Here is a 23,808-nt window from a genome sequence, read left to right as displayed (position 1 = left end):
CAAGGCACTCGGACAGGGGTAAGGCGGTAAATGCACGCCACTTTACCTCTGGCACTGACATGCAGCCCAGCTGCCCGGATTAACAGGAGCCGAGTCCATCTTCAATCGATGTAGATCTTTATGAATTCTACTTTCTAATCCATAGCATTAATTGATCAGAGAAACTGAAGTTTACCTTGATGATACTAGGGGTGTCCTCGGCCTAGCTGCCCGCCCGACCCGACTCTGTATTAATTATAGGTATATAATATTACATATATATATATATATTATATACTTAATATAAGTATTTTCTTGACAAAAAAAAAACAGAAGAGAATTGTACAGAGATAACTACTAGCTTTGTCATCATCATGAAGTGGGAACCCATAAAAAGAGTAGATTATCTACTATTTTGATCAGGACCATAAAAAGAGTCACGACATGATTGTTATTTAGTTGTAGCCCCTATAAGCTTCCAGGCCTATTGAGGGACACGATTTACAACTGTAGAGAGAGAGTTTATACACACGCCATTTTTTTCAACATATTTATTAGTTGTCCCATAGGTTGAGATCCTATGTTACAAAAACATGGTCTAATGAGACACGTGGCGGTGCCATAAATCAAGAGGGGGGGGGGGGGGGGGGGGGGGGGGGGGGGGGGGGGGGGGGGGGGGGGGGGGGGGGGGGGGGGGGGGGGGGGGGGGGGGGGGGGGGGGGGGGGGGGGGGGGGGGGGGGGTGGGGGGGGGGGGGGGGGGGGGGGGGGGGGGGGGGGGGGGGGGGGGGTGGGGGGGGGGGGGGGGGGGGGGGGGGGGGGGGGGGGGGGGGGGGGGGGGGGGGGGGGGGGGGGGGGTGGGGGGGGGTGGCGCCCAACCATTGACACCCTAGATGATACCCCCAAAAAAAATACAGGTTCTCCAATTTTAGTTGCGTTGGGTGTGTCTTGTATTTTGTAGGTCCACATAACTATTATTGGGTTGTCTTTATAATTGAGTTGGATTTTGGGTCCATTACATGCACGGAGTAAAATTATAATTGTGCGTGACAAGGGTTTTTTTGGGTTCCTATATATTATCTCAATGGAAAAAACTTAAAAGCAAATGAGAGGCGGAGAGTGGTGTAGAGAATAATGTGATATTTGTTTGGTTTCTTCCTTGGTGTTGCGCATTCGTTCCCAATATATACTATTGGATACTATCGGTTGTTATTGCCTCCCACTCCTTCTCAGGTTGATTATCCAGAGCATCCAATTCTTTGCCTTCATTTTAGATCATAAAACATGGTCATGGAACTATAAAGCAAGAATGCAAGACCCAATTTCACCTTAAAACTACAGCTCTTCTACCTTCATGGCATCTCTCTCTCTCTCTCTCTCATAGTTGACCTGGCCATGGCCATGGCCATAGATAACAAGTTATTTGGAATGAGATAAAGAAGAAACTAATAAATCATTTTAATTTATGGCAAGAATGAAATTATAGAGGTGTGCACTCTACCTCCATTCTGTCTCAAATACAAGGATGACGTTGTTGCCATTGTAGTCTCTGAGCTATTCCAGTTCTTCTACAATATGTATGTCAAAGGCGAAGGAAAGGTTATCTTGTTTCTTAGTCTCTTCACTATCACACACTAATAGATGGAGATTAGTGTTCTCATGATTAAAGCAAGAACCCTCTCCCCTATTTTATCTTCTATTGATAACTACTGCCCATCATGGCAATTATCAATTTAAGAAAAGAGACTAACCACCTTGCAACATTACAAAAGAATCTACACTGATGTGGCAATTTGGACCACATCAGTCCAACAGATACATCAAAGGTTAGGGATGAAAGGGAACAATCATCACCAAGAGCATGACTTAGTGACATTGGAGTCATGTGTTCTGCTTATCAGGTCAACGAATGGTAGGTAACAGCTCTCCATTCTAATGAACGATGACTTCAATTTAAAGCTATTATTATTTCCTTCTTTTCCCCCTTTTTATCATCAAGAGTAAGAGACCACATGCCTTTATGTGATTATGCATCTCTCCAACCAAACAAACCTTAATTATATCCCCAAAAGATTGTCCACAAGATGATTTAATGGCTAACCAACTATATGATTAAATACTCTTTCCTTCTAATTCCTCTCCAGCAATTCTAAACCCCAAATTAAGGCAAATTTTATGGATCAAAACCCAATTTCATCCCGTAAAAAGGAAATTTATTAAAGATCTAATAATATTAAAACTAAAATAGTTCACAAACAATACATCAAGTTAGAACTATAGAGGAGGAGACAATCAAAGTGAAGATTCAAATGTTTGTTGTACATGATCAGCTAATAGGTCAGCTACTACATTGCCCTCCCTGTATTATATCTGTAAGAACATCACAACATCAACATGGGTAATAAATTAAGGATCGGGGGTTTTTTATTTTTTCACCCTGTGTGAAGAGAGAATCTCTTAATCTATGGATCTAACTTTCCGATTGAACTGAGAAAGAGTATTTTGGACCTTTGTCAATAAAACAGTTGAAATCAATGATTATATTTATTATTCGAAGAGTCCAATCATAACGTCAAATCACGATGGATGAAGAGATTTGCTCTTCACCTGGGTTTTCTCCATAAATTAATGGATCATAAATAAAAGAACCAAATTGTCGAAAGAGTACTAAGTGGAGTAGGATAATGCCATCTCTTCAGTTAATTCTTTTTGGGAAAGGAGTTCATGCACGGTAGATTCCATACATCATTCATTCAATAGGGGGGTGTGGGGGCTTTATGGTCAATTTGAATGGACATAAATGCTTATCCAACAATAATTAATTCAGGCCGTGCATGTGCTTGGCCGTGCATAAAAACTTCTGTCATTCTTTATTATATATATTTTTGGCTAGAAGAATGTTTTATTGCCACTTACACAATGCATAAACCTTTTCCATAATCTGATGGAGTATGGTTTGTGTAGCAATAGGGGAAAAAATAGCCATAGCTTTGGGTGTATGGAGGAAAGGTTTTAGAGAAATGAGCATTATGGTGATGTTGTTAATCAGTAAACCATAAGGGGTGAAATGGTGGATGAATTGTGAGAAATTTTAAGAAGATTGAGTATTTTTTAGATTATTGGGGGTTAAATAAAGTTCAAGTTAGGGCATCGTTTGTTTTTTTGAGGGGTGGTGGGGTTAAGAAAATGCCATCATTATGCTTATCTAATAACTTTGATGCCTTCATATATTAATGGCAATAGTTATAATGCTAATGTGAATTAAGACCATCGGCGCTGCTAGGGGATTATGTCATTAGAAAATGAAGATTCTATACCACACCATAGATTATAATTGTTAAACCATGTTTATAAAAATTATAATCCTTAGAGAGCCCACTCATTTTTATTTTTTTAATATGATAAGAAATAAACTAATTAGAACATTATATAAGGCAACTCTTTTTAGGTATTTTGCACTTAAGGCCAGTAGGTAAAACCTCAGCAATATAAGAGCTTCTTGTAGACGACTCCAGAGGTTTCTTAACCATCCATAGCCTGAATTGGCTAAAAGGCCCAAAATAGTCTGAGACATAGTTAATAAAAAATGAAAATAATAAAAAAATTAAAAAAAAATTGGTATGACGTGTTTAAAATAGCTCAAAATTCTAATGAGATTATCAAAAATACGGTTAAACATTTCGACTAACCACGTGACCGGTTAATATTCTTTTTCCTTTTTTTTTATGGAAAAATTAGTATGCAGCCTTTCACACACTTTCTCTCCTCCTTTACACTCTCTTTCTTCTTTGTTACTATGTAAATCCTCCTATATATGAATCGTATATACAAACCAGTTAACATTCTTTTTCCTCTTTTTAATGGGATTCTTTCACATCTTTTTTATTTATTTAAAGAGAGATGAAGATGAAGCAAATAAGGTCCAATGCAACAACAGAGGTAGAATAAGGGTCAAGTAAAATTAGGGAAAACAAAGGGGGAGTAGTTTTAACTTCATCCGAGCTGTGTTCCATTGATGGGAGACCGGAGATGAGTTTGATTTTTGGAGTCAAGATTTGAGAAACAGAAGCTTTGGACAAAGAAGTCAATAAAAAGGGGTTATTAGATTGATGAGAAAGAGGGAAAAACAAAGTTTACCATTATATTGAGATTTTGAGAAAGAGAAGATTACTGTTAAACCTATCATGCTAATAGAAAGTGAAGCTAAAGTGAAGTTGGTGTTTCTTACTACTTTCTGGTCTCTGCCTCCCCATTAAACCTTAAATAAAAAGTTGACAACCACCCAAAATAGGGATTTGCATTGATTCTGCTGTTTCTCATAAATTATTATTATTGGAATATAAAAAAGATTTCCATTGGCTCTGTGCCTCTGCTGTTTCTGTTGGCTATTGGCCACTTGGCCAGTAGTTCATTCCTGTTTTGAAGTCAAAAAGATGTTTTTTTTTTTTTGTTTTTAAATGTTTCTGTTTCAAATTTTTGAAAGAATAGCCCCCCACCCCCACCCCCACCCCCACCCCCACCCCCAGATTTCTTCTTTCTTTTCTTTATTATTGTGCTTTTTCTTTCTTTTTTTTCCCCTTTACCTTTTCTTTCTTGGAAACCGGGACCTGCAGATGTATTTTATTATCACCCACCTGTCTTTCTTTTCCTCTTTCTCCCTCAATTCACTAATAAAAGACAATTAATCGCACGCAAGGTGCTCTTACAGGTTACCAAAAATGTGTATTACCCTAATACAAAGACTATGAGAGGCACATCATGATCATGGTTTTAGACTTTTAGAGCATTCAAAATCGAAATGATAGAGATACAATATCATGGATCGATTGTATCAAACAAAATTACCTTTAGGTTTTCTTTAAAAACAGATTTTTTGATCATTTTACCCATTATCTGTACCGTTTCACAATACGATATCAATCAGGTATCAATCGTATCAAGCATCCAATACCAATACCTCAAACTATGAGCGTGATTTACCCAAAAAAAACAAAGACACAGCACGTAAAAGTCTTATAAGGGTACCAGTCAGAATTTTTTTTTTATAATAAAAAGTGATGGTGCTTCTTCTATTTCTTCCATTTGTAACAAATTGTTATCTCCTATAATTCTGACACCCTCCAATTCTCCTACAATGCCTCACATGGGAGTTAAAATGACCACTTATTCACTAGTAACAATGAATAAGTGGTCATTTTATCTCCCATGTGAGGCATTGTAGAAGAATTGGAGGGTATCAGAATTATAGGTGATAATGAACAGTTATACCCATCCAACTGTACTCAATGAGAGCCATGGATGAAAACTATTGCCGACATAAACTATCTTTTGCTATAAACACTATTGGTGCAGTCTTTTTAGCAAGAGACATAGGAAACAGAAAAATGCCATCTCTTATCTGCCATTTACATTCATAGACTGCCCATATAATAGCAAAAGATACGAAGGAAGAGAAAGTGCCACTTCTCATCAGCTATTTGAATCCATAGACTGTCAGAGAATAGTAGGAGAGTAGGAAACGATCCCCCTAAAAGAAAAGGCCAAAAGAAGTAGGTTACTCTCTTCCTTCCTTGCCCATCTGTAGTATTTACAGAGAGAACCGTTAGGTTACATCAAGTAGCCATTTCCATACTTTTGTAAGCTACATTTTTTTTTTCAAAAAAGAGAAACTCAATAGACCAGTGGGAGGGAGAGAGCACGAGATCATGTTTGGAAAATCTGTGACTCTTGAGAAGCATCAGATTGGCACAAGTAGTGTAGGATCCAATCTAATAAATCTATTATCAACCCACCCCCAATCCTAATTCCTAAGCAACACTTGCAGAGCAAGAAAGAAAGAGAGAGAGAGAGAGAGATGAAGAAAGTAAAAGTTGAGAGCTAAAAAGAGGGGACACGCGAAGCGAAAAAGAGGAATTTATAAAGGTGATAGCTTCAGTACTCATTCCGTTTAAGGGGGAGTGGAAGGCAGCAATCATTCAAACCACCAACACCCCCTCACACCCCTTCCCTTCCTTCCTTCTTTTCTTTGCACTTTTTAATCATTCCTCTCCTCCTTTTAGTTTTCCCACCTAGAGACCAATAGCAGAAGAAGAGTGAAGTCAATATGAGAGACTCTCTCTCTCTCTCTCTGTTTTCGTCTTAGTTTTAGCTTCATAGCAGAGAATGGAGTGAGATACAGTGTGAAGCTCACCAGAACGGCGAATACTAACTTACCCATAATTTAAATTTGAAAACTTGCATCAGAGTTGAAACGAAACCCAACCCAAACCAACAAATCAGTTTGGGTTAGTTTTTGAGTTTCATTCACTCCTGAGTCCTGTCTATTGTTCTTCTCCAATGGGGGCTCCTGCCCTCGCCTTCCTTCCTGTCTTCTTCGCTAGCTTTGTTTTTCTCTTCTCATCCCTTTCTTTCTCAGCTGCTCTAATCACCAACAATGACACCGAGGCTCTCTTCAGATTCCGCACCGAAGCCGACGCCCACGGCAACCTTCTTAGCAACTGGACATCCAGCGACGCCTGCACGTCCTTATGGCACGGTGTCCGCTGCAGTGCAGCAGGCAGAGTCGTCTCCCTCTCCCTCCCATTCTTAGACCTCCGAGGCCCCATCGACTCCCTCTCTTCTCTTGACCAACTCCGCCTCCTCGATCTCCACGGCAACCGTCTCAACGGTTCCATTCTCTCCATCACCAATTGCTCCAACCTCAAGCTCCTGTACCTCTCCAACAATGACTTCTCTGGCGAAATCCCCGCCGACATTGCGTCCCTAAAGCGTCTCCTGAGACTCGACCTTTCCGACAACAATCTCCGCGGGCCCATTCCTGCTTCCATCTCCAACCTCACCCGTCTCCTCACTCTGCGTCTCCAAAACAATCTCTTCTCTGGCCAACTCCCTGATCTCTCCTTTTCTCTTCCCTTGCTCAAGGAGCTTAATGTATCAAACAACGAGTTGTTTGGTAGACTTCCGATTGGGTTACAGAGAAAATTTGGTTTGCGAAGCTTTGCAGGCAATGCAGGGCTATGTGGGTCTAGCCCATTACCTGTTTGCTCCTTCACAGATGCTTCTCCTCCGGCTTCAGCGTCATCGTCGCCGGATCAGACGGTGGTGCCCTCGAACCCCAGCTCCATGCCTACAACTATCTTGACCGATCCGACAAGAAAGGAAGAACCGCGGAAGGGGCTCAGAACAGGCGCCGTTGTTGGGATTGTGGTGGCGATTTGCGTGGTTGTACTAGTCATTGTGTCCTTTGTAGTCGCTCATTGCTGCAAGAGATGCCCTGGAGATAACAATTCAAGCTCCAAAGCGGGTAGTGACTACTCGAGGAGCAAGAAGAGCTTCACGGGTGAAAAGAAGGTTTATGCCAACAATGGTGGTAGTGGTGGTGGTGGAGATAGTGATGAAACAACGGCGACCGATCGGAGTAAGTTGGTGTTTTTTGACAGGAGAAAACAGTTTGAGCTGGAGGATCTGCTCAGGGCCTCTGCGGAGATGTTGGGGAAAGGAAGCTTGGGGACTGTATACAAGGCTGTGCTAGAAGATGGGTGCACAGCGGCTGTGAAGAGGCTCAAAGACGCCAACCCTTGTGCTAAGAAGGAGTTTGAGCAGTACATGGATTTGATTGGAAAACTCAAACACCTCAATATTGTTCGTCTCAGAGCATACTACTATGCCAAGGAGGAGAAGCTTCTCGTCTACGACTATCTCCCCAATGGGAGCTTGCATTATCTTCTCCATGGTATGACTTCCAATCGAATCCTCTATTTTCCCTTCTTCGTTCGCCTGTTTTTCTGTTGTTAATGATGAACTGCGTTTCAGGAAATCGAGGCCCGGGAAGAATTCCACTGGACTGGACGACGAGAATCAGCTTGGTATTAGGAGCTGCTCGTGGGCTCGCTCGAATTCATGAGGAATACAATGTGTCTAAGATTCCCCACGGGAATGTGAAATCGTCGAACGTGCTCTTGGACAAGAACGGCGTGGCTTGCATCTCTGATTTTGGGTTGTCGCTGCTTCTGAATCCAGTACATGCCACGGCGAGATTGGGAGGTTACAGGGCTCCAGAGCAGGCAGAGACGAAGAGACTCTCTCAGAAGGCCGATGTGTACAGTTTCGGAGTGTTGTTGTTAGAGGTGCTGACTGGTAGAGCTCCAACTCAGTATCCATCGCCGACTCGTCCAAGAGGGGAGGAAGAAGACCAAGGTTTGGATCTGCCGACATGGGTGAGATCTGTTGTGAGGGATGAGTGGACGGCAGAGGTGTTTGATCCAGAGCTGCTGAGGTACAAGAACATCGAGGAGGAGATGGTGGCCATGCTTCAAGTGGCAATGGCCTGCGTGGTGCCGCAACCAGAGAAGAGGCCTACAATGACTGAGGTGGCTAAGATGATAGAGGATATCGGGGTGGAGCAGTCTCCACTGGGAGATGATTTGGACGAATCCCGCAATTCCCTATCGCCTTCACTTGCCACCACTGAAGACGCCATGGCCGCCTACTGAGTTCTGATTTCTCATCCCTCAGCTGGGCTTTACTCGCCGGAGTTTATTACTGCTGCAGAATCTCACTGTTCCTTAGATTCCCTTATTTTAGATTTATGGGTTCTTTTAGTTTTTATTTGATGATGTATTTCTCTATGTATGAATGTGTTATTTTCTTTAACTGTAATCCTACTCTTATTGGTTGCAGATTATGTTGGTGTTATCAGAAATTTTAACTTTAACAAACAAGCAGCAGCAGCAGCAGCTCATAAAGCACCTGCAGCCTTTTATTGCTAGTACCTCACAATAGGAGAAAATTGTAGTTTTGCTGAATCTCACCAAGAGTTTCTACCTAAAACATTTCCTCAATTCCTCAACTGCATTGCTGTTAGGACTTGGAACTACAATGACCATTGCTATCAAAAACAATTTGTGTGCATTTCTTCTCTCTTTTCGCACTCGTTTCATATTCAGATAAATAAACTATATGACCTGGACTGTCAACAATTTACAGTTACTCTTAAAATAAATACAAAGGGCACACAACATCAGCCAATTATACCACTAATCCTGTATCAACAAACGTGGCCCCCTCTGCAAACCTGAACAGATAACAAATTGGGCTGTTGCCTAACTCTGCCACTTAAAAAATAGCCAGTGGCAAAGAACGAACCCAAACCTCCACTACACTCCTGTATCCACAGTAGTAGCTTCAAATTAAAAGAACAGACTTGCTGGATTCCATTTTGGCTTCAAATGGATGGAAATTGACCATGATAGCTTAATTTGAGTGAACCAAGGTTACATCATGCTCAGTTTGTATCTTATGTTCTTATTGTTCGTGCTTCTGAGGCTTCAGCAGCATCCACCATCAAAGATGGGTTCATTATGCATCAGCTGATCCTTCCTGCTTGATCAATCAGGGTACCGACTTGGTCTCCACATAATGCTCTAGAAATATTCCCAGGCTCATTTAGATTGAAGACGACGACTGGAAAGACAGGAAAGGACACTTGAGCAAGAGGGAAAAACATTCATCTATCACAACATGGAAATAGGAACATCAACTTACCAGGGATTCCATTCTCCTCACAGAATGTTACTGCCATCATGTCCATGGAGGAAACACCTCTGGTGACAAATTCCCGAAAAGAAATGTGCTCAAAATTAACATTGGCGTTGCTTCTAGAGTCAAAGACACCCTCAACATTGGTACCTTTGAGAATTGCTTCCGCATTTACTGGTCAGAACAATTGAGACATGAAACATCAGAACTCCCTTCAGAGCAAGCGAATTGAATAAGAGCAAACACTGACTATGAGCAACAGCCAAAAAAGGGTTTGTAATTGGGATTTTCCGGGTAGGGTAATATCCTACTCTCTGATGCTCTTAAAGCTGCTGCTGTATCTGTTGTGAAGAGAGGATTTCCCATGCCTGCCCCAATACCACCAAATATAACAACTCTTCCTTTTTCAAGATGCCGAACAGCCCGTTTCCTGCTGTATGGTTCAGCAACCTCTGGAATCTGAAATACTGTTTGTACACGAGTCTGAACACCCATCTTCTCTAAAGCTGACTGAAGCAAAATTGAGTTCATTACAGTCGCCATCATCCTGATAGCATAAAATTCCAACAATGCCAGGTATTAATCAACATAGAACGAACTTTGATAAATCATTATATCTGGCAGCAACATGTAAGTGAAGGGAGAAATTTAAAGAACAAGACCTCCAATGGATCACTCTTTGAACAACATTAAACATCACACAATCAACTTCTGTCTCCAACAATTGTTCGAGCTCAGAGAAACCACATAATTATAATTCTATAGATATTTTCTTTAGAAAAAAATGAAGAATTTATCACTATTTCCCGCACGAAAAAATATGTATACATCTTCAATATATGTTTAGAAATTTAAAATAGGACACCAAAAAGCAGGAGACTGTTGGACGAAGCAACTCATTTTTATGCATTAACAACCACCATCCATCCATTTACAACTTTTAATCCATCTTTCTTCATGGCTAGTGTACAACAAGATACTCAAGTAAGGTGTCCTCGAGCATAATTATATGTTTCCATTAAATTATGGGAAACGGTTCTGCTCATGGACAGTGTGTGGAACACTTCTGCACGCCAACACACAAAACATTGTCCCCCTCCCCCCAATTGGAAGATTCGAAATGGGGAACCCTCCTTCACCCGAATTAGTACACGGCCGTCGAAGGAAACCTCTCCCTAAAATTATTTATACAAAAGATGATCATCAGACAAAGGCATTAAAAAATGGGCATTCATTAGATATTACAACCATTATAATTAAACTAACAATATCTATAATGCAATCTGAAAATCCAGATTATGAATCTCAAATGCAAAGTAGGCCAAATGATCAAATCTGTGATCAGAACTAAGATAAAGAAAGCAATTGCGTCATTAAGGGAAGAACTCAGATTGATGGAAGCATGGAAAGAGATCTCGGTCAAAACCAACCGAAACCACCGAGACAAGTTAAGGTGAGAGTTTAAAAAGTACAGGGTTTCGGTTGGTTTTAACATTTGTAGACCATATTTCACTAGTTTCGACCTAAATACCTAAATAAGTGTCACTTATCCCCATCGAAATTGAGGAAACCTGGCTAAAAACCAGGATAGACTGTTTATGCCAGGAACTAGGGCAGACACTTGCCAAAAATCATTAAGTAAAACTTAAGATATTATTCATAAATAAGCAAATACTGCCTATTTGACTCCAATAAAAATATTTAAAAATAAAGATTCCTAAAAGATAAAAGTCAAACCCCCAGGTCAAGAACAAAAACTGGATTTCGACGGTAGGTGCAATTTTCAACTTTCTAATGATGGGGATTTTCACTAATCTGAAAATTTCATAAATCTTAATATGGTAAAACATTGCTAAAAACCAGAAGTGCGGTAAAATATTCATTTGTTTTGACGTCTAAAAAAATACTAAAATTCAAACCAATTTTGAAACCATTCACGCACACCAAATTAAGTTTGACCCAAACATAAGTCCAATATATAAATCAGATTTAAGCAATCTTGGATTTGTTGGAAAGCTTTCATAAACGAGGTCAAACTTAATTTGGTGTGCGCGAATGCCATCAAAATCGGTATGAATGAAAATACTTTTTAGACATCAAAACAAATGAATATGTTACCGCACTTTTTGTTTTTAGCAATGTTTTACCATATCAAGATTTATGAAATTTTTAGATTTGAGAAAAAACTCATCATTAGAAAGTTGAAAATTGCACCTACCACCGAAATCCAATTTTTGTTCTTGAACTGGGGGGTTGCCTTTTTATACTTTTAGAATTTGATTTTTTTAAATATTTTTATTGGATTCAAATAGGGGGTATTTATTTATTTATAAATAATATTTTTAAAAAAGGATTCATTTACTTAAATGATATTTAGCATAAATAAGTGTTTGTTCTGGTTTCCAACCAATGTCCAAGAACAATATACACTATCAGACTTGGGTCTAAAACCACAAGTACCATTTTGTGAAAATAGTTCATGCATTGTGTTTAGAATGTCAAAAATAGGCTCATTACAAAAAATCAGATTAAAAAAACAATTTTGGGCCTCAAAACCATCAACTCGAGTTGGCTAGGGAAAATCAGAGGTTTCAACCATATCTTGGTTGAAACCAGAGTTTTAGAACCTTGGATGGAAGGGGACGGAAAAGAGATGTGATCGATCTGCTTCAGAGGAATAAGAGAGAAAACGTGTGGAAGAAGAGAGAAAAGAAGAAATCAGGTATAGAATACCAATCCCGTATGTACTGCTCAACAACACCAAAACTCTTTAAAAGAACTCCAATTCTATACTCAAATCATCTCCAATTGAAGAGGGGCGCATTACATATATAAATACATTTTAAATTTTCTAAATTGGCTCATAAAAGGACTCCTAATCACTCTAACATAATCAATAAAGTAAATAAACTCAAAACAGAACTCTAACTATTAAGTATCCTAATTTAATCCAAATATTTAATTGCAAATCCCGTCCACTAATTTTATCCCCATTTTATGGGTAGCTTATAAGTTAGGGCCATTCCAATGAAAGCCAAAAAAAATAAAAGGCCCAACCTTTAATATAATTTACCCAATGGTCAACTTCAGTCCATTGGACGGCAACCACCTTATGGACCTTCCAAGCTTAGGCATAGGCCTTCATATGGGATTAATGTCTAATGCAATTGCATCAATTCCCCCTCGGTTAAGAAAAACTCATTCTCAAGTTTTGTAGAATGGGAGGATTACCAACACACGATCAGAATCCACCTTCCTTGATCTACTGAAGTCAACGACTAGACCACGATCCAATGGTACAAAATCAGCGATAAGGAATCAGTTATTGAAGTCGCAATGTGGAAGCACAAATTCTACTAGCTTGATCAAAAGAGCAGCAAGTTTATGCTCCTATATGGGTGATTCTTCAATGATAATTGGAGCCACTACGTCTTCCATCGTAGCTGGTTCGTCGTCTTGTTCTTCCACCTATTGTTCAACGACTAAGATCAATTTATTGAACAAAGATCTCATACGATTGGACGATTGGATGTGATCAACAATTTGTTCTTAAATTCTATGCATTGTCACCGAGTTTCTTCAATATTCGCTTCAATCGTTTGCAAGTTCTCTTGCACGAGTTGAAGTTGATGACGGATAGCAAACAAAAGGGTAGGATCATGGTATTAACAGCCACGTTTGGCTCTGATACCAATTAATGCAATCTGAAAATCCAGATTATGGATCTCAGATGAAAACAGGCCTAATGATCAAATCTATGATCAGATCTGAGATAAATGAAGCAACTACATTGTTATGGGAAGCATAGTTGTCACAGCGTCACCTATGCTGCGGCTTGGCATCCAGGTGCTGCAAGAGGGGTTGGGAAGTTAATCACTTCGCTGTATACACAAAAGGCGACTGCCTTGGTTACATGGGTGTCGCCTAGGCCGCCTTGTCTCGCTGTCCCATCCAGGAACTTGGCAGTACAAGAAGAAGAAGAAAAGAGACATGCAAAACCCTTAACTATTTCCTTCACAAGACAAATTCCTCCTCTACTTAATTCCCTTCGCGACTCAACTCCCCTCTAGTAAGAAGGAAGCAGAAACAGCAATAGCAGCAAGAGGGGCAGAAGAAGAAGTAAAAAGGAGGGATGGAGGGGGTGGAAGAAGAAGCAACAGTGGCAGCAGCAGCAGTCACCGCTGACAAAGAGAAGATTGCAGCAGCGGCCACCGCTCCGCCACCATTGCTACTATAAAAGAAGTAGAGAACCTACCTACGAGTTGTCTGTTGACCGTCGTAGATCAGAGAAGGTTCCACTTTCTTTCTTCTTTAGGATCCTCTTCTCTCCCCTCTTTTCTTTCTTTCGGCTTTTTATTCCATTTAAAAAAAATTGTGTGATTCTGTGCATCATATTGTACCAGAGGTACAGGAGATATACAGGTAACACTTGGCAGAGACAGAACTACTTCTATGGATATTGTTATGGCTGTTACAATTTTGGCCATAGGTTGGCAGATTGTAGGAGGCAAGTCAAGCCTATGACATTCGACCGTAGAAACAGGATTACAGCATTAGCACAGGAGAGTTGAAAGCTACAAATGTTATAGGTTGGGCCATGTTACTAGAAATTGCAACACACTACTCCCTTCTCAAATGCAAGCAAAGAGAAGGTTTGCAAGATATCCCCAACAAGAGCAACAACAGAAAAGAAGAGTTAATCATAAGAAGAGCAGAGGAAAACCAAAGCCACAGCCTATTAGTTTAGCTGAAAAAACTATTTGGACTGTAAAAAGGAGGAGAGATAACAACATATCTCTAGTAGTGCAAACAGATTTTAAAGCACATAGTAGGCCATCTCCTCACACATGACAGGTGACGAGGCAAGATTTCTAAGTCTTGAACAGGTTGACAGTGGGTCAGCGAGGTTTGGCGACAATGATTGTAAAAGAATTGAAGTAAAGGGACCAGTCAATTTAGATCAAAGCAAGATCAAGTCAGACAATGCTTTGTATGTGAGTGGACTAACACAACTTGCTAAGTGTGAGTCAAATTTGTGATGATGGAAAAGAGATTTTGGTCACAAAGGAGGGTTATGTAATCATGAAAGCAACTAGTAGAAAGACAGTGGCAAGAGGTACAAGAACAGCTAGAAACTTGTATGTTTTAAATGAAGGTTTTGAAAACATTTGCATGATGAGTCCAGAAGATGAAAACTGGCTATGGCATCGAAGACTTGGGCATTTAAACTTTAAGAGTTTGGCCAAAGTTAGTATAAGAAAAGCAGTTAGAGATCTACCAACGATCAAAACCCCCAAGAATCAGGTGTGCAGTTCATGTCAAAAAGGTAAGCACACAAAGGCAACCTATAAGCTCAAGGAGCACTATTCAAGCAAACCTTTGGAGTTGATTCACACATATTTATGTGGTCCTGTGAGAATCCAAGCTACTGGAGGTGAGAGGTACTTCATTCTATTCATTGATGAGTATTCAAGGATGACATGGGTTACATTTCTCAAGGACAAAACTAAGGCTCTGGATAGTTTTAAAGTGTTTTAAAAAAAAGGGGTTAAGAATGAAACTGAAAGAACTATTAAATGCTTAAGGTCAGATCAAGGTCAGTATACCTAGAATGTATTTTCTACCTTTTGTGATGAGAATGGAATTAGAATCCAGCATTCTGCAGCCAAAACCCCTCAACAAAATGGGGTAATAGAGAGAAAGAACATAACTATTCAAGAAATGGCATGATCTATGCTAGTTGAGAGCAATGCAGCAAAAAGAGTTTGGAGAGAAGCACTGTTCACCTCTATCTACATTCAAAACAGGTGTTCTTGGAGCCCTCATGAAAACAAAACTCCATATGAAATAGTGGTTTGGGAGCATAGTTGTCAAGGTGTCACCTAGGCGTCCAGGCGCCTTGGTCGATTTGGTCACCTAGGAGGGCACCTTGGTCGCCTAATTTGTGTCGCCTTGATTATGAACCCTCTCTAACGCCTTGGGTCACCTAAATGTTGTGACAACTATGTTTGAAGGAGAGCTACAGTTAAGTTTTTAAAGTGCTTGGTTCCAAGTGTTACAATCAAAAGGAGGATGACAACATAGGAAAATTTGATGATAGAACGGGCGGTTAGTCCCCGAGTTGCGAGGAGACATTGACCTTCTTGGCTCTGATACCAATTGTTGGTCTTTTGGATCAGAAGGGTAAGGTAAAGTGTTCTTAAAACAAAAATCTCAGTGCAATAGCTTCGAAGCACGGTCTTCTGTTAGATCCTCTACCGTCTGCCTCCGGCGGTTCTTCTCTTTTGGCTCAGTAGAGCTGAGCTAAGTTCCATTCTTTAGGAAATGCACAGTGCTTACTGCTACTCTAAAACCAATTGGTGGTAGAGAGGGCGTGACTTTATTTCCTTATGCAGGGCGATCGGTTAGTCTCGAAGTCGCGAGGAGACGCTGACCTTCTAGGCCCAACACGAGCTCTTGCTCACCACATATGAGAAGACACTCTATACTGATTTTGGACTATACTTCAGCTTATAGCCAGCAACAAAAATATTTATAGATTCGTGGAGAGAGAGAGAGAGAGAGAGAAAGGTTTTGGGTCTGCCAAATTTCTCCTTATTGACGAAATTAGCTACTGTCGGAGACTGCATGTAAGGTTCAGTGGAACTTTGAGGGGTAGAGAGAGAGAGAGAGGTATCTGGGTTTAATAGAATTTGGCCTCATTGCTGAAAAACCCACTACTGGATCACTCCCACAATGATTTGTGCGAGAAGCGGAGAACAAAGGAAGCAAAAGGGGCTTCCGAAGTTGTGCGGGAGGGGGTGAGATGGATAAGCAGGGGGCAGGGGAGATGCAGGAGCCAGGAAAGGAGCTGCGGGAAGGGTGTTGTATGGTGGAGTGAGAAAATTCCCCAACAATAACAACAATCTTAGCCTCATCCCAACTTAATGGGGTTTGCTACATAGATCCACAGAAATCAATGTAGGGAAACTGCGGTCTAAAACAAAAAAAAAAAAAAAGAAAAAGGAAAATGACAAATGAAAAAGGGATGGGAAATGAGACAATAGAAAGATGAAGGACAAAAGAAAAATGAAAAATGAAGATGAAAGTGAGAGGAAAGAGGCACAACCCAACATGACAAGAGAATCTCAGCTAAATGGGATCTGCTATATGGATCCTTGCCCTTCAATAGGCTCTATCCGAGGTCATACTTGGAACAAGACCTAGGCTATGCATGGGATCCGGCTCCTTTCCTACGACCTGACCTCCCTCCCTCCAACCAGACACAAGCAGGGGCAAAATGACCGCCCTACCCCTTGCACGGGTGGGGTCCACCCCTGCTTGTGTCAGGTTGGAGGGAGGAAGGGAGGTCAGGTCGTTGGATAGGATCTGGATCCCTATGCATATATGTCCTCACAACTTCTCCTATAGTCATTTTAGGCTTGCCACTAGCTCTTTTAGCTGCTTCAATCAGGATCATATCACTCCTCCTTGCTAGGGCGTCCATAGGCCTCTGTTGAACATGACCATATCACCTCAAACGACTCTCTCAGAGCTTGTCATTGATCAAGGCAACTCCCTAATGTAGTCCTAGATAGGTAGGAGACCTGCTAGGAGCCAGACAACCAGGGTCTGTAGAACTGCTGGTTCGATGGGGGCAGAATTTAGGTTTTAGGTCAAATTTAGGGTTAGGGTTAGGGTAATGGGGATGAGTCTAATATGATAAAGCTAGGCAAGTTTAGGGGAGTCTAATGTACTAGGTTTTATTGGTTTTGGAGGAGTAGAAGTAGTTTAGAAGTAATTGGGCAGCAACTAGGGTTAGGGTTTTGGGAAATAGGGAAGTGATGAAACCTTGGGTTTAGAGGTGGAGTTGGGGCAAGGGCTTTAGGTCGAGTGTGGGTAGGGTGGAGGGGAATATATGCTGAAAGTTACAGCTAAGTCAGATGGTTAAATCTGGAGTTATGGAGGTTTCCTAGTCGAAGGAGATAGGGGTAAAACTGTAATTTCAGACAATCGGTTGGGGATTGTGCTGAAATTTGAATCGAGTCTCTCTTCGGATTTGAGGAAGATTCGATCAAATTATTAGCAGGTTCTAACGGTTAGATTTAGCTGGGTAGAAATCTCACGAAAATCACCTTGCATGTGACCTTCTAGAAGGGGAGAAGAATAACTGCAGGTTTTAGGTTTTTAATGGTAGATAACAAGGGGAATCAATGGGGATGGATAGGGCTTAGGTTGGAGGATGAGAAGAATAAGGTTGAATGCTGTAACAGTAAACTACTTACTTGAAAACTGGTCTTCAATGGCAGCAACAGCTTTGAAGATGGATAAGAGAGCCTCCCGATCTTAACAGATGTAAGAAGTCGATTGGAGATCCACCAATCCCTTACAACCAATCCTCCCGGTACTACCAGATGCAAGGACTCAACTGGAGATCCACCAGTCCCTTCACCTTGATATAACTCACAAGGCAACACTCAACAGAGCAGAGCAGCAACTATGGCAGCAAACAAAAGTTTTTTTCATTTATCAAATTCGTGTTCAATGTTTGCCCCCTTACAACCTTATATAAAAAACTCAAAATTAGACTCATACACCAAAAAGGAAAGGCCTAACCCAATCCTTAACCTATTAGCTAACTTAAACTGTCTAGGAAACTGAATAGACTCAAAATAGAGTCCTAATCCAGCCCAACTAAACAACTAAAAGAAAAACTAATAAAATCACTTAAATTGAACCACTGGTTGAAACCAGCTTTGGACCGGTTCAATTTAAAACATGAAAATAAACTAAGTATACAGCCAATCCCGTATGTAACTCATGTACTCCAACTTTAGGCCATAAAAGTGGCCTATTACATAAAAAAACCCTTGGGATCAAAGGCCCAACATATATATATATATATATATATCCCAACCCTAGACTTATTTCTAAAGAAATAAGCCCATTTCGATGATAATCTGCATCACTCCCAAGTCAAAATCAATCATCTAAACCATTCACCCTAAGGATTTAAAACTCGGTATGTTGGAATGACACTTAACACCACATTCTGATCTTATTTCTGTGTCTTTCAACAGTTAAGAAACTTATTATACCTTAAACTCTGCACAAAATAGGATCCAAGTTATGTGCTCATAATAAACATATGCAAGTCATAGAACACAAGAAAACTGAGTTCTCCGTTTCTTTGCTAACCATTCCCCTTTTTTTTAAGAGATAGGTAGAGAATTGAGTTCAATTAATGATCAATATCTCAATTCCTTCTCAAATTTCACTCTAATTCCATGAATGACAACCACTATGCAGTCATCTAAAGTCTAAACAGAAGAGGAATCCTTCTCTCTCATTCCCCTGTTTCTTAAACATGATTATGAAAAAGGTTGGCCCAGCTCATTATATTCCCAACGAGGATCTCAGCAAGATCAGGCACCCAATATAACAATGTCATACACTAGATATAAACATCAAAACTTTCCAATAATCCAATTATAAATGAAATCTAGATTGTACATGCTTGGACCATACAGACAGATCAGTGGGCATGGCCGATTAAAAGAATAAGGCTACCACTGGAGGATTGATTCCAACCATTTCATTTGGCCCTATTTCTAGTGTTGCAATTTGATCTAGATATTTCCAAGGTCGCTATTCAGGGATGAACAGAGCAGATCAATTTCACGTCAACCCAAAAACCGAATGAACATACAGCCCGGCCCACAAGTCAAAGCAGTGTCACTATCACAATAAAATAAACTTACGAACCCCAGTAATTTATAAACATATAGAGGCCCAACGGGAATAGAACCAATAAAAAGATGTAAAGAAAAGGAAGTATCACCGTGAAGATATAAAAATAATCACATTACCCTATCTGGTATGCCGTAGATCTATCAAGACCAGTTGCAGCTACCCATGTGTCTCCACAAAAGAAATTACGACCCCCAACAACAATTGCAACCTAATTTAAAGCATAATATGCATCTCAGAAATCAAATATACAAATCCAAAAACCAGGTCGTAATGGATAAACATTCAAAAATGGATACTTCTGACCAGAAAATTGGGAAAGTCTAGGAAATACCTGCACTCCAAGGCGGGAAGCCACTGCAACTTCTCTAGCAATCAGCATGGTCACCTGACAATAGAAGAAATCAATTCAACTTACAGACTCCAGGCCAGACAATGGAATGAGATGACTTTATTCATCCACAAATGTTGTTTCATTTCATGCTAAGGCATGCACATTATAATAGCAATACACTTTAATCAACAATGCAGTAATAAACCTTTGGTTCAATATTCTGAGGGCCAGTCCCAGCTAATGCAGCACCACTAATTTTAAAAACCACTCTCCGCCATCTAGGATTTGTCAATGATTTGGACTTCATGGTATTTGGCAAGCTACCTGGGCTAGGCGCCGAAATTCCATATCTGCATATAAATAACAAATATTTGATCAGGATAAAACAACAATATTCTTTTCATTCACAAGATTCATGATGGACCAAACAGAAAAGGCACCTTTATTTCTTCAAAATGAGAAACTTTCTCGAACAATATAGAAGCTTCAAACTAAAAATTCCACATCTATCAGATTACTAATAATTGTTTTCTAAAAAAATAATTTTACACGTAAGCAAAATGCTTTGAAAGCTTATGATGAAACTTCTGAAGTTTCTGAAACACATTATTAGAAAGTTCATCAGACACTTTCAATACCCTAGAACTGCTACGTCAATTTAAGGCAGGTAGCTTGGAGGGTTCAAATGATTTTGAAAGGAGCACTAGTCTTTGGAACCACTTTGCAGGTGGCTTGAAAGCAAATGAGGACCATAAAAGCATGATTAAATAGGCCTCTAGGTTAGGTGATCATTATTTATTAGACACATCATAGTTGATCATATCAGAGAAATGAGTGAAGGGTTTCCACTGCCCTCTCCATCTAAACACTCATATGAAATGCCAAGACAGACACGACTCTTGTCCATAAGAAAGAAGTAAAAAAAAAAAAAAAAAAAACAGAAATAAAATACATATATCACATTTCAGGAAACAGCCATTTAGGTAGGAAATTTTTGCATATTGGGAACTCCATTTTCCCTTTTAAGTTTTGTTTTGAAAAACTGAGACTGCTGTTAGATACAGTTGAGAGGTGAGATGCCCGGGAGAGAGTGAGAGGCTCAATCCAAATTATCATTCTTCTATCTTTTTCTATTTATTATCTTTTATTCCAATCGATGTCAGTGAGAGTTCTGCTTTGAAAGTTACTGATCTGCAGAAGACCATTCGAAAGCCAGAATCAGCCGCTGGAATTGATGTTTGATTGTTACATGAAGGCCTGAGAATATCAGTACATTGATCCTACTGCAGTGAACTTGGCAACTACAACTTAAATAATTTAAGTTGATAACATGTAACATTTGCAGGGGTAAAATATTTTTCCACTTTTTTGCTGACAATAAATTCATCCTAGGAAAGGGAAAATGAACAGATTCAATTGCCAAATTAAGAGGTGGTTAAGAAAAGGAGTAAGCACATGTTTAAAATCCCAAAAGAGACTATAGTCAATGTGATATAAATCAAACATTGCTAGGTCCTTTTCTCCCCCTCATGGTAAACCACTAAGTCCTCAACTACTACCAGTCATCTATAGCATCCACACAACCTTGTTTATTCATTTAGTTTTTTTTACCAAGAGAGATGGCCAGTGTAGAGAACCCCACTAGATGTAAACGTGGAACAAGAAGATGACTCTGTAACCTAAATGAAATAAGGTTAAAACAGTGCAATGAGCACAATCGGAAGTTATCATCTCAGCTTTTAGAAGGGAATTTAATAGAAACACGCCAATAGTATAGAGATGATACAAAACGCTAATTAGTCAATCAGGAACAGAATATACAACCAGAACTAAATTCCCATTAACTTGCAGGAGAACAACCTAAAACATGCATCCACCGATAACTTAGCTATCAGAACAAAATAATGCCACCAGAAGAATAAACCATCTGAGGAAGAAACTTCAAACTAAAAAGAAGAAATACCTCTTGTTTTGCTTAAGCATACTAGAAGAGGCCCCCATGGACTTGTCTTCATCAGACAAAGCCCTGGACGAGGCAGAGTTCCCAACAATCTGCTCCATCTTCTTAAACCAAGGCCAGTGACTAACCGTCATACCACCACTAGTCATCCGATGCCTTTCAACCTTATATCTCTTCTTCAAATTATCCACCTTATTCTTACACTGCTCCACACTCTTATAAGACTTTTGTTTCTCACACCTATCGCTCACAATCGACGACACCTCCTCCCAGTCTCTCCCTCTCAGATTCCCCCGATTCAGCTGAACAAACTTCTCCGAATACGCGTCGAGAAGACAACCAATCGCAGAATCACTCCACTCCTCACGATCCTTCCTATAATCACCCCCACCAGAGGTACCCGTAGCGGAACCAGAACCACCACCAGCCTTGGACTTCCTGTAGCTGTAAGGGGTACCTCCATCGCTAAGTTCGTCACGATCCTTACGCTTATCGATACGAACATTACCAGGTTGAGCTTTGTTAGGGTCTGACTCCTCCTCCGCAGCGAAGGGATTGGGATCGTCTTCGGGAACAAAACAATTAGGGTTAACATCGTGAAAAGGGGGAGGGCACTTGGGGTCAGCCTGGGAGCAGAAGGCAGCGTCGCTGTATGCGTCTGTATCGTCTTCATCTCCGGCGGCATTAGCGGCGGCTCCAGCTACCTTCTTAGGACTTATGCCGCCGGTTCCGGCGGCATTGGTGGGACGAAGGTTGTTGAGAGGATGAGAAGGAGGGTGGATAGGAATGGGCTTAGCAGCAGCAGTTGTAAATCGATGAGGAACGAATGATGGGTGGGGGTGATGAAGGTTGTGTTGGTGGTGGTGGTGGTGAGGGTGAGGCGTTGTCTGGTTATCGTCACTGAGAAGGTTGAAATCGTCGTCGCAGGAGGCCATAGAAGAGAGAGAGAAGAAGAAGGAAAGATTTTCGGGGGCAGAAATTAGGGTTAGGGTTTTCGAACCAGGGAGACGGAACGGGAGGTAGACGACGTTAGGTTTCAGTGAAGGATCGTTGAAGGAAATGAAGAAACCTTACTTAAATTAGTAACGGTAATTGGGTAAGGTGAACTATCCACACCAGTACCGTGACAGTGTGTTACGGCTCCGTTAATTTTTTAGAATGAAACTGTACTTCCGAAGGGCTGGGCCCCACTTAGGCAATGATATTGATAACAACACAACATCTTTCTTGAAACCTTCTTAGAGGGAAAGAGACACCAAACGGTCCAAACCACCAAAGGGACCTAAAGAGAGTTTTTTGTTTTTATTTTTTTTGGGTAAGAAGAGAGTCTCTTGACTCTTGAGTGATGGGTTTAGGTGAGAAGTTAGGTATTTACAAAGGTTGTGGTTTGGTTTATTGGTGAGAAGTGAAGCTTCCAAAGGAAAAAAAGAGAACATGAAAACCCCATTCCTACTTCCTTTAAAGCAATGTTTTTCCTTTAAATAGAAACCAAATGGTCCAAACTTCAAACCCCAAGTGATCCTTTGGTCACCAACTCAACTCTTTTGCTGTCCTATACTCCTATCTAATTCAAAGAATGGAATAGAGAGGAATAAAATTGAGGTTTGTGGTCCTATAGCCCATGTTACACATGGATTAAGGTGTCGAGATCGGATTCATCGTATAATTGTGATTCATATCAAATAGTAAATAAAAAAAATAGGGCAAAAGCATCTGATCTGGCTTAATACGGCCGATCCATATCGATATTGGTATTGGTATGAGTATCAACGGTGGCAGATACATTAATACTGTGAACTAAATCCTTGATGTCACTAGGGCCATCTGCTTTTTTTTTTTTTTTTTTTTTTTTGGTAAGGGGTGGGGGAGGGAGGGGACTTGGATGTGGTCCTATTTAAACATGGATGATGAATTAATAATTTTATGTGAACAAGACTAGGTGCTAACAACTATCTCATTGGTTAGATTGGGATTATAAAGGTACTTACAATAATTTTTTTTTTGGGAGGGGGGGGGGAGGAATAGGATTAAAAAAATCTATAAGTACTATACCATATCTTTTAATTCGTTTTACAGGATAAGATTGATAAATTGATGGGTCGTGTAATTTAGGAACAAATAATAGAAGATGGAATTGGGTTTAGTTCTAAATTTAAAATTTTCAATGCTCATTGAATATGAACTCACTTCTTTACTTTCGAAAGTGAAAATTTTATGAATTCCTGATTTTTTTCATTAGATGGTTTATTCTTGTATTAGAGAAAAATGAAG

General features: G+C 40.2%; 2 protein-coding genes across 3 annotated transcripts; one reads left to right on the top strand and one right to left on the bottom strand.

Annotated features, from left to right (window-relative positions):
• Nucleotides 1-1,719: 1,719 nt before the first annotated feature.
• LOC122670802 lies at nt 1,720-22,740 on the bottom strand. Of its 2 annotated transcripts, XR_006334254.1 has the most exons (8): nt 21,541-22,740; nt 19,783-19,927; nt 19,578-19,631; nt 19,363-19,454; nt 9,826-10,061; nt 9,521-9,688; nt 9,245-9,439; nt 1,720-1,731 (listed from the first exon to the last, which is right to left on the bottom strand). XR_006334254.1 is itself a non-coding variant. In XM_043867790.1 (7 exons), the coding sequence occupies exons 1-7, from the start codon at nt 22,470-22,472 to the stop codon at nt 9,342-9,344; spliced, it is 1,725 nt and encodes a 574-aa protein (XP_043723725.1). In that variant the 5' UTR covers nt 22,473-22,740; the 3' UTR covers nt 8,915-9,341. The 2 variants fall into 2 exon arrangements, 1 of the variants encoding a protein (XP_043723725.1); XM_043867790.1 differs by lacking the exon at nt 1,720-1,731 and having other exon boundaries at nt 8,915-9,439.
• On the top strand, nt 6,139-8,652 carry LOC122670801 (leucine-rich repeat receptor-like protein kinase PXC1). The gene is made up of 2 exons (XM_043867789.1): nt 6,139-7,709; nt 7,790-8,652. The coding sequence occupies exons 1-2, from the start codon at nt 6,314-6,316 to the stop codon at nt 8,467-8,469; spliced, it is 2,076 nt and encodes a 691-aa protein (XP_043723724.1). The 5' UTR covers nt 6,139-6,313; the 3' UTR covers nt 8,470-8,652.
• Nucleotides 22,741-23,808: the final 1,068 nt, after the last annotated feature.

The sequence above is a fragment of the Telopea speciosissima genome, chromosome 8 (assembly GCF_018873765.1).
Source record: "Telopea speciosissima isolate NSW1024214 ecotype Mountain lineage chromosome 8, Tspe_v1, whole genome shotgun sequence".
NCBI classification, from domain to species: Eukaryota; Viridiplantae; Streptophyta; class Magnoliopsida; order Proteales; family Proteaceae; genus Telopea; species Telopea speciosissima.
Note: the sequence above shows the minus strand (reverse complement) of the source record. Positions and strands in the feature narration are given on the sequence as shown.

Coding starts and splice junctions, on each gene's coding strand:
- LOC122670801 (XM_043867789.1), top strand. CDS start 6,314: ATGGGGGCTCCTGCCCTCGCCTTCCTTCCTGTCTTCTTCGCTAGCTTT. Junction 7,710..7,789: donor CTTGCATTATCTTCTCCATG/GTATGACTTCCA, acceptor ACTGCGTTTCAG/GAAATCGAGGCCCGGGAAGA.
- LOC122670802 (XM_043867790.1), bottom strand. CDS start 22,472: ATGGCCTCCTGCGACGACGATTTCAACCTTCTCAGTGACGATAACCAG. Junction 19,632..19,782: donor CTCAGAATATTGAACCAAAG/GTTTATTACTGC, acceptor TTCTATTGTCAG/GTGACCATGCTGATTGCTAG. Junction 9,689..9,825: donor AGCTTTAAGAGCATCAGAGA/GTAGGATATTAC, acceptor TGTTCTGACCAG/TAAATGCGGAAGCAATTCTC.